Source organism: Nicotiana attenuata, unplaced genomic scaffold, assembly GCF_001879085.1.
Source record: "Nicotiana attenuata strain UT unplaced genomic scaffold, NIATTr2, whole genome shotgun sequence".
Taxonomy (NCBI): domain Eukaryota; kingdom Viridiplantae; phylum Streptophyta; class Magnoliopsida; order Solanales; family Solanaceae; genus Nicotiana; species Nicotiana attenuata.
Window position 1 is genome coordinate 44,082 of NW_017671923.1, and position 14,912 is coordinate 58,993.

The window sequence follows — 14,912 nt, forward strand, 5'->3', positions numbered from 1 at the left end:
TTATGAAATTAGCAGAAGCAAATTATCAATCAATCAACTCCACCAATCAGGTTTCTTAAAGTTTTTGGTAGTAAATTTTTTTCCTTCAAATATCTAAAACAAGAGCATCTACAATTAAAGGGAGAAAGACCTAAGGACCATTTTATCTACAATTGACAACCATAAGATGCATTACTGGAAACAAATCATTCGAACGGAAAAACACAGACCCTAGTTGGAGAATCTGCCCATTGCCAATTATCATCCGGCAGATCAATCATGTTGTATTCAGCAGAGCCCATAGCTGCGGGAAGAGCTGCAATCTCATCTTCTGTCAAGCACCTTCCCCAAAGAAATACATCCATTATGTGCACCTTTGATTCGGCTCCTTCACTATCTGATCTCCCAAATGAATCAACATCAATAGGTGGTCTTATGCCCACCCAGACATCTGTTCCCAGCTCCCATATGCAGCTAGCCACTCTCAGTGGTAGCCCGGTCTGGTAGCCATCAAAATTTCCATCTAGGTAGCAAGTTGCTTCACCCAATTCAGTATCAATAGTCATTGTTATGATATGCCACCTGCAAAATAATGTTTGTACATGTCAGATGGCCATCTGAGTCCACTCAACACTCAAAAATGAAGTGGACTAAACAAGAAACTAGACAAAAGCCTCTATTCTATTTTAAGGAGTTTATGTACTGTTTCTTGTATAGTTAACACCACCTTAGTGGGTACTAATAAAATATACATTGATTTATCAGAAAAGAAGAACAAGACAGAAGTCCTAAGCAACCACAGAGACCACCTTTACACAGCAATTCACACAGAAACAAAGAGGAAAAGTTTGCAAACCTTCCATCTGCTATACTGGTGCCACTTATACTCCATTCCTTTACAGTAGTTTGCTTATCAGTTTTAGTAATTAATCTAAGCCCAACTTGTCCAGCTTCAATGCCTTGCTCAGAGCCAGCCACAAGAAATTCCCAGCAAATATTCTTCTGGAATTCAGTGCCGAACAAACAAAGAGGTCCAGATTCGGGCTGGACCATTACAGCAAGCGAGCAGCTAACTTTTTGACTTTGACATACACTAGGATCAATCTGACCACACTGTCTACCACTAGTTGTGGGTTCATCATCAAGTATACACACAGCGCCAGCAAGTCCTGTCTGCAACAGAAAAGATTTTAAACAGCAGGAAAATCAACATACAGGAATTTGGGTTAAGTACCTACCAAAAAAGATTTGGGGTTAAGCTTGTGATTGTTTTGATGGATCATCATAAAAAGAGTAACAGGAAAAGGATAAATTCGGTTTCAGACCTATTCTAACAAATACTAAAGAGGGGTTCAGTACTTTCGGCAGTGAGCCTCACACAGAGTTGTGGGGGTTTCACTTGTCATTCCTCCGTTATTATCACATGTCGGTCTATGTCCCATTTCTGATGAAGATGGGATTTGCAGAGAGGTGGAGGAGTTGGATTAGGGCTTGTATTTCTTCTATCAGATTCTCTGTTTTGGTAAATGGTAGTCCATGTGATTTTTTTGGTAGATCGAGGGGATTTCGGCAGGGGGACCTATTATCCCCTATGCTATTTAACTTAGTGATGGAAGCACTTAGCAAGATGATGGACAGGGCAGTGAGTGGAGGACTCTTAAGGGGTTTTACAGTGTCGTTCGGGGAGCATAGCACTGTTAGGGTATTCATACTTACTGTTTGCGGATGACACGCTGGTCTTTTGTGATGCAGATGTAGCTCAGTTGACATATTTGAAGCAGGTTTTGGCGCGGTTTCAGATTGTGTCAGGGCTCAAGATCAACCTTAGCAAATGTGAGATTATTCTGGTGGGAGAGGTAGAAAATATCTTATGCCTAGCACAAGTATTCAATTGCAAGGTGGGTGCTTTACCTTCTACGTGCTTAGGTTTGCCCTTGGGTACCTCACATAAAGATCCAGTTGTGTGGAATACTGTTATTGAAAGTAGGGCTGGGCATTTATCGGGTAAAACCGATAACCCGAACCGTTAATCATTTATTGGGTTATCGGTATCGGCTTATTAGGTTAACGGTTCGGTAACGGTTTAGAATTTTTTCACTTCGGTTCAAGCCTCGGGTTGCCAATTTTGTTAATTGGTTAACCGATAACCCAATAAGAATTAATAAAATTACGACTTTACCCTTAAGTATATACATATGCTAGGGCTTCAGTTCATTCTCTCATATTCTTCCTCAGTCGCACTCTTCAGCTGCTTCATCTTCATTCTTCATAGACCTTGCTAGTTACTCCTAGCGTAAGTCTGTAGTCTTATACATTAAGCTTTTAATTTCTATAACAAAATTCATCTTCATATTGGTATTTTTGACCGTTAATGATTCTTTATTTTTTTTATTTTCGTTTCTTAATTTTGTGAGCTCACGTTGTGCAACCTATAACAACTACCAATTTCTCTTCGCACTTATCAATCTCAATCGGCAAACTTCGTCAGTTTCGGGTATATTTTTGTATATTTTTTAACATTATTCTTCTGTACAGTACACTGAGCTTTGACAACAAGACAACATTTTCTTGCCTTCTAGGTGTTTTTCATTTCTGTGTTAGTATTTCCCATGCACAGATCAAGATTTTGCTCTATGGTTTCTTTTTTCAAGTTAGGCATTTGACAAACAACATCCAGTTTATTGTGGATTGTTAGTACTATATGTTTGGACTTGTTAATTTTAATGTGAAATTGCTACGACTTTATATTATTATTAATGTATTTGGACAGCTGTTGTTGAAGAATTAGTACTATTCTAGTTGTGGTCACTGGACCGAACGCAAAAACGGGTAGTATACTATATGTGAATTCTTCTCTTTTTTGCTTAACTCTAGATTGAGTTATCTTATCGGGTAAACCGATAACCGAACCGATAATGATTGATAACCGATAACTGATATCTTATCGGTTCGGTTATCGGTTTATCAAATTTGTAAACCGATAATCGATATGCTAAACGTGATACGATTCATAACCTAACCGAACCGACTGATGCCCACCCCTAATTGAAAGAGATGAAAGGACTAAGGAGACTAGCACGATGGCAAAAGAGGTACTTATCAAAAGGAGGAAAGGAAGTTCTCATCAAGATACTTTTTCAAGCATCCCTACATATTATGTCTTTGCTGTAGGCAACGGTGAGAGTTACAGAGAAGTTAGAAAGGCTTCAAAGAAATTTCCTATGAAATGAAGCAGATGGTACCAAAAAGACTCATTTAGATGAGAGGCCGACAACACCGAACAAATGGGGTGAGTTAGGGTTAAAAGATCTGAGGGTGTTTAATAGAGCTTTGCTAGGGAATGAATATGGAGATTTGGTGTAGAGATACACGCTCAATGGAGGGAAGTGGTAGCGGAAAAGTACGGCACTGTGTTAGGAGGGTGGAGGAGTAGATCTGTTACAGCTCTGCTTGGGAGCAGTATGTGGAGAAGTATCATGAAGGTATGGCAAGACTTCAGTGGCCATGTAACATTTAGGGTTGGGTGAAGAAATAGTTTTTGGAATCATAAATGGTGTGAGGGGGATACATTAAGGGTCTCCTTCCCTAGCTTATTTGGCGTATCGAACCAGAGAGAGTTAACAGTTCATCAAATCCGAAGCGTACATGAGAGGGAGGGTTCTTTGGGATATCACGTTTAGGAGGAATTTACAAGACTGGGAGATAGGAGAGTTCCAAAGGTTGATAGAGTTACTGTATAAGCAGATTTTATTACCTTGCAATCAGGATTCATGGAGGTTGGTGGTGAGAGAGGAGATACGTTTTTCCGAACCTTTTGGTGTGGATCCCAAGGGCGCCCAGGAAAGGGGAGCAATTTTGACAGCGGAAAACTTGAGGAAGAGAAATATTACTTCTGTGAGTTGGTGCTATATATGCAAATGCTCGGGTGAAGAAGTTGATCATCTTTTGGTGCATTGCCAGTGGCATCAGGGCTGTGGAGGGTGGTTTTGGACTACTTTGGAGTACAATGGGTGATACCAGGCACACTGTTAGAGATCTGTTGCACAGTTGGGCCGGTAGAAGAAGGAAAAGAAGACAAATGGCATGGGAGGTAACCTCGCGAGCTCTTATGTCGGTTGTATGGAGGGAGAGGAATAGGAGGGCGTTTGAGGGGATTGAACATGATTTTGTACATTTGAGGAATAGCCTATTGACTTTAATTGCTTTTTGGTGCACCCATGAGATTCCTATTTATATAGATGATTGGGTGTCTTTTTGTAGAGAATCATGTTTTAATGTAGATTCTCTATGTTTTGGTATACCTCTTGTATACAGGTATTTTCCCAATATCAATAATTTTATCACCTAATCGAGGAAAAAAATGATGCCTTACGTTGATACTCACTGGACTCGCTGTGGGTATATACAGCTTCGGAATTTAATTGAATGATGCCACACGTTGATACTTACTGTATACATGTTAAACCTTTGGGCCTTCATACAGATATCCTTTTTTAAATTAAAGCATTGATTGATGGCAAAGGGTCGGCTGGGACCCAGTGCATGTTTTATTGATGGTTGTTACGACATAGTTAAGGGTTCGCTCGGCATGTGCCAGTCACGGCCCCTAGTTTGGGTCGTGACAAACTTGGTGAAAGGCATTAGGTAGAATTCAGCATCATACTTCAAGATCTTAGTTGCACTTTAAGTAGAGGGTAGGTATGACCTGAAGTGCTCGACGAGATAGCTGAGCAGCACGAATACGACGTGCAATGCTTGAGACTCTTTCCCGTGCAAAAGAATCATCAAGAACAGAATCTCCTCCTACTGCACGCACTGCAGCTGCCATCGCTGCTGCCTCTCTATTCCCAGCATTAGGAATAGATGATATAAGTGACGCCTCAATTTCCTTCCATTTGCGTTCCTCCTTCTCAAGGAGAGCTTTCCTCCTTTCTTTACCCCTTCCTTCCTCTTCACGTCTCTGCATCAAGATTTCCTCTTCCATCTCCTTCTCCCTCATATAACTGCAAGAACCAATTAAACAAATTTAGAAGAACTCCGACTCTCCTAAGTGCAGCAGAATTACCAGAATAGTTCTAAGAATACATTTACCTCTCCTGTATGATTTCAAATCGCCTACGGTCTTCTGGGAGCCATTTTTTTATGTCTTTGGCACTAAGATCTGAAAACCCTATGCTGTCAAGGAAAAGTCGCAGACGAACCTCATCCTGGCAAAGCATGCTAAGTTCAGCAATAGGGGGAAAAAAAGTTTAAGCGCATACAAGTAATTTGCAACACATATAGTTTACCTGTACCCTCTCAGCTTTAGCAGTCAAACCAAGCAAAAGAAGTAAGTAACCACCAAACTTATCCCACATGTAAACCCATTCAGTGTCAATTGCTTCCTCTAAAGCCAGAATTCGAGCATGGGCACACATTTCTCTTCGGTGACCTACATCACTAGTTGTTTCACGCCTCAGTGTCCTATTCCTTAACCTGCAGAAAATTGACCCAGCAGCCAGTTCTTCATTTCTGAGACGATCTCTTAATTTCATGACATCTGCTCGTGGAAGCACAAAATTGCCTCCCCTATCCCTCATCATTGTTGGATCACCAACCAATAGAGCAGCTGAGCTGGCCGACCTCTGGGGGGCAGAGTATGTTCCGGATAAAGCATTTCTGGTCTGAGCAACCATTAACAGAATTGAGATTCGACAAGAAAATCAATTTATTAACAAGAAGTTCATCTTGAGTTTATAGATACAAGAATCAGAAGACACCTATCACCATGAAAGTCTCATGATTTATATCGTTAGTACTCTCAAGACCAATTAAAAGTAACACCAGAACAAGTGAACCCTGTCTTAATGCTTATATAGCATTAAGCACAGTGAAGTCCAAGCAGTGTGTAGACGATATTCATGTCTCTCTCTATGTATGCAGACCTCTTTGTCACACTATATATTGTGACCATTTGACATTTATAATTGATACCAAAAGATACAGAAAATCTTAACAACAAATAATTGATATTCAACTGAAGTACAATATGAAAAAAAAAAAATGAGAAACCTGCCGTGCATGACACATTCAAGCAATACAAGAGAGAACAATGCCAGAACGCACATCAAACTGAAATACATAACACGCCGATGATATCAATAACGGTACAAAAGGGACTTGCAAATTAGAGATTTAGAATTCTTAAAATCATGAACAAGAAAAAATAGAAATCCCTCATATTTCTAACATCTAAGTTGAAACAGTACATCAATCTAACAGCACCGTATTTTTTTAACCCAGCTTAGGGTTTTTCCTAGGGCTGTCTAAGGGGAGTGTAATACCCGTACAGCACCGTACCGGTCCGGATTGGGGGTAGGGGTGGGGGATTTGAGTAAAGGGTAAGGGGACTAGGAGGGTACCGGAAAAAGTACCGGTAGTACCGGTCCGGTTGGTACCCTTAAGGTACCGGATCGGTACCGAACCGGTACCCTTAAGTTTTTTTTTTTTTTAATGTGACCATTTTTGTACCGTTAGCCAACGGATATTTTTTAGTTGTTGGGAACGGCCATTTTTGCCTCCCTAGCCCCCTAACACCCCTCCTACCCCCTAATTTATATTTCGGAAAAGGATTTAAAATGCCCCTAAACTATTGGAAAAGGTTTAAAATTACCCTTTCATCCACCTATTGGGCTAAAAACACCCATCCATCCACCTTTCTGAAAATCAGTTCGGGTTCATGCCAGGACGTTCTACTACGGAAGCTATCCACCTTATAAGGAGGTTGGTGGAACAATACAGGGATAGGAAGAGGGATTTGCATATGGTATTTATTGGCCTAGAAAAGGCGTATGACAGGGTCCCTAGGGACGTTCTTTGGAGATGCTTGGAAGTGAAAGGGGTGCCGGTAGCATACATTGAATCGATAAAGGATATGTATGATGAAGCTAAGACTTGGGTCAGGACTGCGGGAGGTGACTCAGAGCTTTTTCCGGTGATTATGGGGTTACACCAAGGATCTGCGCTTAGCCCATTCTTATTTTCTCTGACGATGGATGCCTTGACACATCATATTCAAGGGGAGGTGTCATGGTGTATGTTGTTCGCTGATGATATAGTCCTGATCGATGAGTCGTGTAGCGGTGTTAATGAGAGACTGGAGGTGTGGAGGCAGGCTTTAGAGTCCAAAGGTTTCAAGTTGAGTAGGACCAAGACGGAATATCTGGAGTGTAAGTTCAGCAGCGTGTCGGAGGAAGCGGACGAGGTGGTGCTGCTCGACTCTCAAGTCATTCCCAAGAGGCAAAGTTTCAAGTACCTAGGGTCTATTATCCTGGGAGATGAGGAGATTGACGGGGATGTTACGCACCGCATTGGGGTGGGGTGGATGAAATGGCGGTTAGCATCTGGAGTCCTGTGCGACAAGAGGGTATCACCGAAACTCAAAGGTAAGTTCTACAGAGCGGTGGCTAGGCCGGCTATGTTATATGGGGCTGAGTGTTGGCCAGTTAAGAATTCACATATCCAGAAGATGAAAGTAGCCGAGATGAGGATGCTGAGATGGATGTGCGGGCATACTAAATTGGATAAGATGAGAAATGAAGATATTCGGGAGAAGGTGGGAGTTTCTCCCGTGGACAACAAGATGCGGGAAGCAAGGCTTAGGTGGTTTGGTCACGTGCGGAGGAGAACTATAGATTCCCCGGTTAGGAGGTGCGAGGGGCTGGCTGTGGCAGGTACGAGAAGTAGAGGGCGACCTAAGAAGAGTTGGGGCGAGGTAATCAGGCAAGACATGGCGCGACTGCAGATTTCCGAGGACATGGCTCTTGATAGGAACGTGTGGAGGTCGAGCATTAGGGTTGTAGGCTAGGGGGTAGTTCTTTGTACCGGGTAGTCTGATAGAGTTTTGCCTAAAGTTGGTAGCAGTCTATGTGGTGTTCACGCTATTTTGTTGTTTTGCATAGGATTGTATTACTGCACTCCCTTTCACTTATTCGGTATATTTTAAGATATTATTATTACTTCTCTTACTTCCTTTGTTGTTACAGATCCCTTCTTGCGCTTCTTTTCTGATATTATTATCTCTTCTGTTGAGCCGAGGGTCTCCCGGAAACAGCCTCCCTACTCTTCCGGGGTAGGGGTAAGGTCTGCGTACATCCTACCCTCCCCAGACCCCACTAGTGGAATTTTTACTGGGCATGTTGTTGTTGTATCCTTTGATTATTAGGTTAATGCTGAATTAAAAATAATAATTATTTAAATTCCACGTGGCGACTTCTTATTGGCCAAAATTAAAACATCTAACCCATTAGAAAGACCCACTCATGTCTACCAGTTTTTCGTACTAACCCGCTTCAAACACTAACGCGACCTGAACAAAAAGTTCAACTAAAAATAAGAGGCCCCACTTAGCTCCATAGAAGTTGCAGCGAACATATAGACGCAAATTTACTAAGTCTACGTGATTTTCTTTTTCTTGTTATCTCATCCAGTTCAATTTACATGATAAACACAAATTACATTATATTCAAGATGAGTTTAATTTAATTATTTTCACATAACGGAAAGATCTGAAAGTGATTGTTTGGAAGATATCATAAACCGTTATTATTGTCAAGAAAATCATTGGCTCATTCATGCTAGGGTTTTCTTGTTTGTGTAATTTGTTCATGAACATTTATTCGATGATAATGCTATACATGAGATTAATCAAGAAAATGAACGCATGTAAATCCATGGGTTAGATAGAAGTGCGGCTTTTTTTTTATTTGAACTTTTTATTCGGGTCGGGTTAGTGTTTGGGACGGGTTAATCCGAAAAACGAGTAGATATGGGTGAATCTTTCTAATGGGTTAGATATTTTTATTTCGACCAATAAAAATTGCCACGTGAAATTTAAATAATTATTTTTAAAATTCAGCATTGACCTAATGGTCAAAGGGCATAAGTGAACCAAAAAGGTGAATGGAAGGGTATTTTTAGCCCAATAGGTGGATGAAGGATATTTTTAGACCCTTTTCAATAGTTCAGGGGCATTATTGAAACTACACTTTGGCCCTATTTTAAAACTATAAATACCCCATTTCATTCTTTCATTTTTCACACAAAAGTACCTCTCTAATTCTCTATCTCTGATTGCAATTAGTGTTGTAGCACTCAATTATTTTGGTAAAAATTTTCAAGCATCAACATCGAGTATTCGGTGGCACTTTTTTTCTTGGCACTACACTACTAGCTGGAGCAATTTTCTTCCATCAACATCAATTATACGTCGGTGTTTGGTACATTCGTTCCCACTCTTATTGATTTTTGTATTTATTTTTGTTATACTTTGTGTTGCTATTTGTTTTTATTTTAATTATTTATTATTAGAAATGGCTTCTAAACTAGTAAAAAACGTGTTTAAAAAATTGACTAACGGTAATGGTGGCTCTAGGACTCCTACTCATCTTGATGACTTCACGTAGATGAACACATGTCTATCATGATGTTAATGTTAATTATCAACCACTATATCACGAAATACTACAAGCACAGTTTGGAGCTGATGTTCCGTTATTCAATTCTTCCATGTTTCAACAGTAACATATTCTTCCATGGAGCTAAGGTCCAAAATATGGAAGAAACAAGCGTTTCCACGACTCGACCACCCAGTCAATTCTGTTCCATTTAATGCCTCTTTCATGGCCACATATCTTTCCGGCTAAGGAATGGGAAATCTTTCTCCTGTTAAATGAATCCAATTTCCATTTCATCCAGGAAAAGCCATTTTTTTCTCAACAATGTCTTTGTCATTTGATCCAATAGCGTTCCGTTAGATAGGAACAGATTTGATAAATACTGATAATTCTCGGATAGAGTATTGGTTCTAAGCCATCTCTGACGATTAATCAACAATTAGAAGTGATTTTCTTGCGTATTCTTGATAAACCAGTGTTTATATATAGATGTAGGAGGATCTATTTGGGAAGTAAGAAGCCCCTTTGACCATAAAGGACTATAGAAACAAAAACACTAGAAGTAATAGCCTAAGAGCAAAAACATATAATGGAAAAATTAAATGAGTTGCCAGCTGTTAATAAAAATGATTGTACCTTCGTGGCAGATCGAGCAATTGCCTGGACCATGGTTTCCTTGCTAAGAAAATGAACAGCATCTTCCACCATCTAATTTTACAGAATATGTTAGAAAGTAAAGCAGGATATTAAAAGTAGTTGAAGCAGAAGAACTGTTGATGAAAACTCATCTTCAAAGTTACCACATTGACTGCAGTGTACAGAGTTTATGATAAAGACACCAAAAACACAAAAAAGAAAGTCTACATAGCTCAATTAGAACAGCTATTCCAAGATATACAAGCAAACCTCAAGTGTCAAACATGGACGAGAGACAGCAAAGCCAAAGGCCACAACGAGCGTAATTGCTGATACAGCAGCCCCAGCAAATGGTGGATAAATTTTCAAACTGGCAACCACACCCCAGCCCTCAATAGCCAATGCGATGCCATAGAGCACAAGAAATGCAGCACTGTCAAAAAATGATTTCAGGTAGAATTAGCTGTCAAGTCATGCAATATCAGATAGTAAATTGATTGGTGAAATACTTACAAATAAAAATACTATTTAAATAATTGGTGTACCTCTAAAATTAAGAGTTCACAATTAACTTTGACTCTGCATTTCATACTTCTATACACACAGTAAATCTTAAACAAGTAGAGGAAAATGACAAACCTGACATTTTTTCCACAGTCCGCGTGAGCATCATAAACATAAACAGGCAACACCCTTGGGGAATAGACTACTATAGGAGGTGAAAGAAGGACCTGAAAGAGAAGGGTTTTTGGGAACACAAGATGAATACAAGTAAGCAAGAGCACAAGGCAAATACAACTCTAATCAGCAAAGATAGGAATAAATAACATGCTTGGGGTAGTTGCACTTATGATCCTTCAGTTATTAGTTAATTCTTATTGTGGTCCTTGAGATATTTCAGTAAGCATATCTAACCTTGAAATAATTAACTGAAATGTGTGTTTTTGGTCCCTTTTATATAGGAAATATTTTACATTTAGATTATCATTTTTGGAGTTATAATAAGACTAATTACAGAACTATATTACCCTCAAATAAGGAATTGTAATACAAATTTAACATAATACATAAGAAATTAAATAGTTTAACAGTTGATCCTTTGTTAAAATAAGTGAAGACTCACAAGCAGAAGGATCAAAAGTGCACATTTCAATTCACTGAATGGTAAATGTGCTTAACCAGATAACACAAGGACCAAAATCAGAATTCGTCAATATTTTAGGAACTAAAAGCACAAATTTCTCTAACACGCTTAAATTCTTTATTTGTCTTTATTAAGTATAACTTACTGTCAATGCCCTTCCAGCTACGAGGAAAAGAAATGAGAAGTAACCAACAGACGCACCAACAAAAGCCTTGTCTGAAATAGAAACATGCATTTGACATCAATTATCAAGTACCACGACGCGATACGTTAGATTAAACTATCTAAGCATCTTAGGATGGGAGAAGAGTATTTACCCTGAAACCATCCAACAAGAAATGCTGCAAGAGCCAAAAGGAATGCAAGAAAACAAACAAGTAACATTTGAACCCTTGTCAAATAAAAATTATTTGACGCCCAATAGTGAATAACACCAATAGCTAGAACAAGGAGGAGAAGCACCAGAAGGAATGCCGCCCCTATCTGTTGAAACAGGAAGAAAAAACATAGAAACAATGTCAAATAACTGTTTTAAAGGTGGAAACAACATCACAAGGGATGATCACTTACTGCCCAGGGTTTTATTGTCACTATAATAGCTGAAATGGCTCCAAGCAATAGAAGAAGACCAATGATTATGAACATGTAAGCGCCTCGAGAAAGCTTCCAATTATCATCTTTCCTGAAAATGTTCTATATATTATGACTGAAAAAATCCTCTCATCATCTTTAAAACAGCATAACTAAAAATGCATAAGCAGTTTCTAAATGAATATCACATACCACTTGAACAAACCAGCACCAAGAGACAATACTGCTGGAATGCATATCAGTGGAAGTAAAGAAGCGAGGAAATCAGCTTTTGTTGGAATCTGGTCGGTTCTAGAGCCAACAACTTCAAAATAGGATACGCTACAAAAGGCCACAATAACAGCTTCGGACATGAAAGAGAAGAAATTATTAGTAAAAGGATTGTCATAGAGAATGAACTACCAAAAGAGGTTGAAAAACAGAAAGACTATGACATTATTTTGTAGTTCTAAGAATCAAAAAGGGAACAGGAGAGATTAAAGTGAAAGGATTACCTGCAAATATACCAATACAAATAGCAGATGACAAAGAAAACCGATAAGTTGCGAACCAGGATATAATTGGCAGCATGCCAGTAACTACCAAAGCAATTCCAGAAGCCATTGCCCATCCAAGGTAAACAGATGATGCATAAGGAGATGTAACACCATTCCGACTACCAGTCCATCCCTTATAATCTAAATCATCCAAAGGCTTTGCAGACACTATTGCTCCAAGCGCTAAAACCGACCCAGCAAATAAAGAGATGGAGATGAAAAGAACAGCACCCTGTAAACAGAATTGGCTATTATGATTCTTATAGCAAGTCGTAGAAGAATGTATAAGCGTGAATCTTTTGCAAGTAATTTCATATTGCTCATATAGATGAGGTTTTAGAGAGAAAGGATGCCACAAAAAAATCTTATCAACTACAATGCCTATGGATACAAGAGCCGTTTGGTTCTTAGATCAACAACCAGTGATGTGATGAGAAAGTTATGGAATTGACTTGAATGATAAAAGAAGACGTTTCCTCAAACTTAGAAGTGTATAGCTCAACTTATCAAACGCCTCAATTCAAACAAGCTGTGGTTAGAGTTTGCTAGTCAAAAATAAATGATTGGTAACGGTAATGCTTAAGAAAATTTAGGAAACCTAAATCAAACAATTAATGATTGTTCGAAGGACCACAGCGATATTAGCAGTATACAAATAGGAGAAAATTACAGAACTACTAACCTCTTTCATCCCCAGTGTTAGATGGCTTCCTGCACGGCCTGTATCCTCAGCTCTTGAAGACCAAAACTGGTACCCGTTACGAATCCATATAGGAATTGCAATAGACAGGCATGCTACCATTAAGGGTACTGTCAATGATAATCCCAGAAGAACTGATGATTTGCTGCATATCCAATATGTAAAATGATATTAGAACAACAGAAGTTCAACCAGAAAGTTCTTAAAGGAAGAACATATTAAATAAGTAAAGATGTAAAAGAACCGAAATCTAGCCATGAGCATATCATGTTGCCTAGTGCCCAGGATTTAGCCAACTAAACAAGGTATGATCAAGCATTCAAGACACAGCAACCAGTAGAAGATATACATGTTGTAATGTAATAGACTAATAAGAGATAAACGTATACGACGAATAGATCACAAACTGGACATGGTGTGCCGTAAGGAAGCTTTGTCTTGTAAATGTGTGCAATGAGTTACCTTTAATAGAATATATCACTTGCTTCTGTAACTTAACCGAGATTGGGACTTAAAGGTTATATACAAGAAGGGTTTACCTTAGGAACGAAAGCAGCAGACCAACACAAGTGCTCAGCATCCAAGCGATAACGCCATACTGCAAAGACGTAGCAGATTTTATGCAAAAATTAATAGTGATCTAATGCACGAAGTGGACAGAAACTCCACATTGCAGTAAAAAGGTCACAACCTAATAGTATTTGACAACTCTTAAAGAAGGAAATTACATTACTTATGTATGTGACTATCATTTCATGGACTCCAAAATCTCAAAGCAAAATTCGAAGAATTAGCAGTTGTGGTTTAGGATGCAGCTATTTCAATAAGAGTGCATGCCCACACTTGATACTTGATTAAACCCGCATCACATAAGATGACAGTCAGACTGCCTCCTGAATGTACTATGCCAAAGTGCATCTAAACTTTTATAGCACTACACTGGTAAAGCCTCGTTAAGTCAAAAGTAGATGTCCACTAGTCAGACAGCTATACTAGAGAGGAGATTTATGTGCTCAGAGATAAAGGTTTCTTAGGTGTTACTTGTTAGGTTAGATGTTATAATATTTGATGTGCTAAGTTCTTAAGTTAGATATTGTCCCATATTCGACAAATATCATATGTCCTCCTATGTTTAATACCTATAAATGTGAGTAATCGTCAAATTATCAAAGCATCTTCTCTTATTTCACTCATGGTATAATAGCTTTTAAGATAACAATCCTAGTAAAGATTTTAAGTAGCTTCCTCTATGCATGACAGCCTGCTTGCATCACCTGAGCTCTTTTAGGAATAACACTAGCTGGCCTTGAACAGCTATTGTTATATCCATAATTCAATTGCTTAACAGGTCCACCAGCTGAACAAGAAGAATGTACTCTCTTAACTGGATTCAAAAAATTGGCTGGTACAAAAACCTTGTTCTGGGTTTCTAGCAGCCTAATCATTCTTGTGCCATGAAAGCCATAGAACAAAACAATGGCTCTGACATAAACAGGCGAACACAAAGAATTATGATGAATATTCAGAGAGAGAGAGAGAGAGAACCCCTGACCAGTGTTGAAACCCCTGTATCTAAAACCCCTGTATCTAAAGACATTCACTCTTGCAAAAGAAAAGAAGCTGAGCCACTAATTTAATACCTTAGAAACCAAGGTGGACAGCAGCAAACTATACGAGAGTATTGAAAGTAACATTAGAACACTACAGGGAGATAATAATATACTTGAAGACAAGATCTCCAGGCAAAGGGGTGATAAAATGACAAAGTATCAACAGTAACAATGGCGTAAAACTATCACAACCAAAACCTCAAACTGCAACAAGATACTTAAGTGGAAAAAGAAATATATATATATATATAAAATAAAAAAAAATTATAGGTAAAGAACCAA

General features: G+C 38.9%; 1 protein-coding gene across 2 annotated transcripts in view; it reads right to left on the minus strand.

Moving 5' to 3' along the window:
• Positions 1-14,912, minus strand: part of LOC109210898 (calpain-type cysteine protease DEK1) — a 38,460-nt gene that overhangs the window by 7,933 nt on the left and 15,615 nt on the right. For both annotated transcript variants that reach the window (XR_002065624.1, XM_019374373.1), the window contains exons 10-24: positions 13,560-13,618; positions 13,003-13,165; positions 12,279-12,552; positions 11,977-12,127; positions 11,764-11,875; positions 11,511-11,676; positions 11,339-11,409; positions 10,689-10,780; positions 10,320-10,482; positions 10,050-10,121; positions 5,268-5,642; positions 5,071-5,186; positions 4,685-4,982; positions 836-1,152; positions 210-561 (exon numbers count right to left, since the gene is read on the minus strand). Coding sequence is in view for 1 of the 2 variants with exons in the window: in XM_019374373.1 (XP_019229918.1) it covers positions 210-561; positions 836-1,152; positions 4,685-4,982; positions 5,071-5,186; positions 5,268-5,642; positions 10,050-10,121; positions 10,320-10,482; positions 10,689-10,780; positions 11,339-11,409; positions 11,511-11,676; positions 11,764-11,875; positions 11,977-12,127; positions 12,279-12,552; positions 13,003-13,165; positions 13,560-13,618 (2,781 nt within the window). In the remaining variant the exon portion in view is untranslated. The remainder of the gene's footprint in view (positions 1-209; positions 562-835; positions 1,153-4,684; positions 4,983-5,070; positions 5,187-5,267; positions 5,643-10,049; positions 10,122-10,319; positions 10,483-10,688; positions 10,781-11,338; positions 11,410-11,510; positions 11,677-11,763; positions 11,876-11,976; positions 12,128-12,278; positions 12,553-13,002; positions 13,166-13,559; positions 13,619-14,912) is intronic.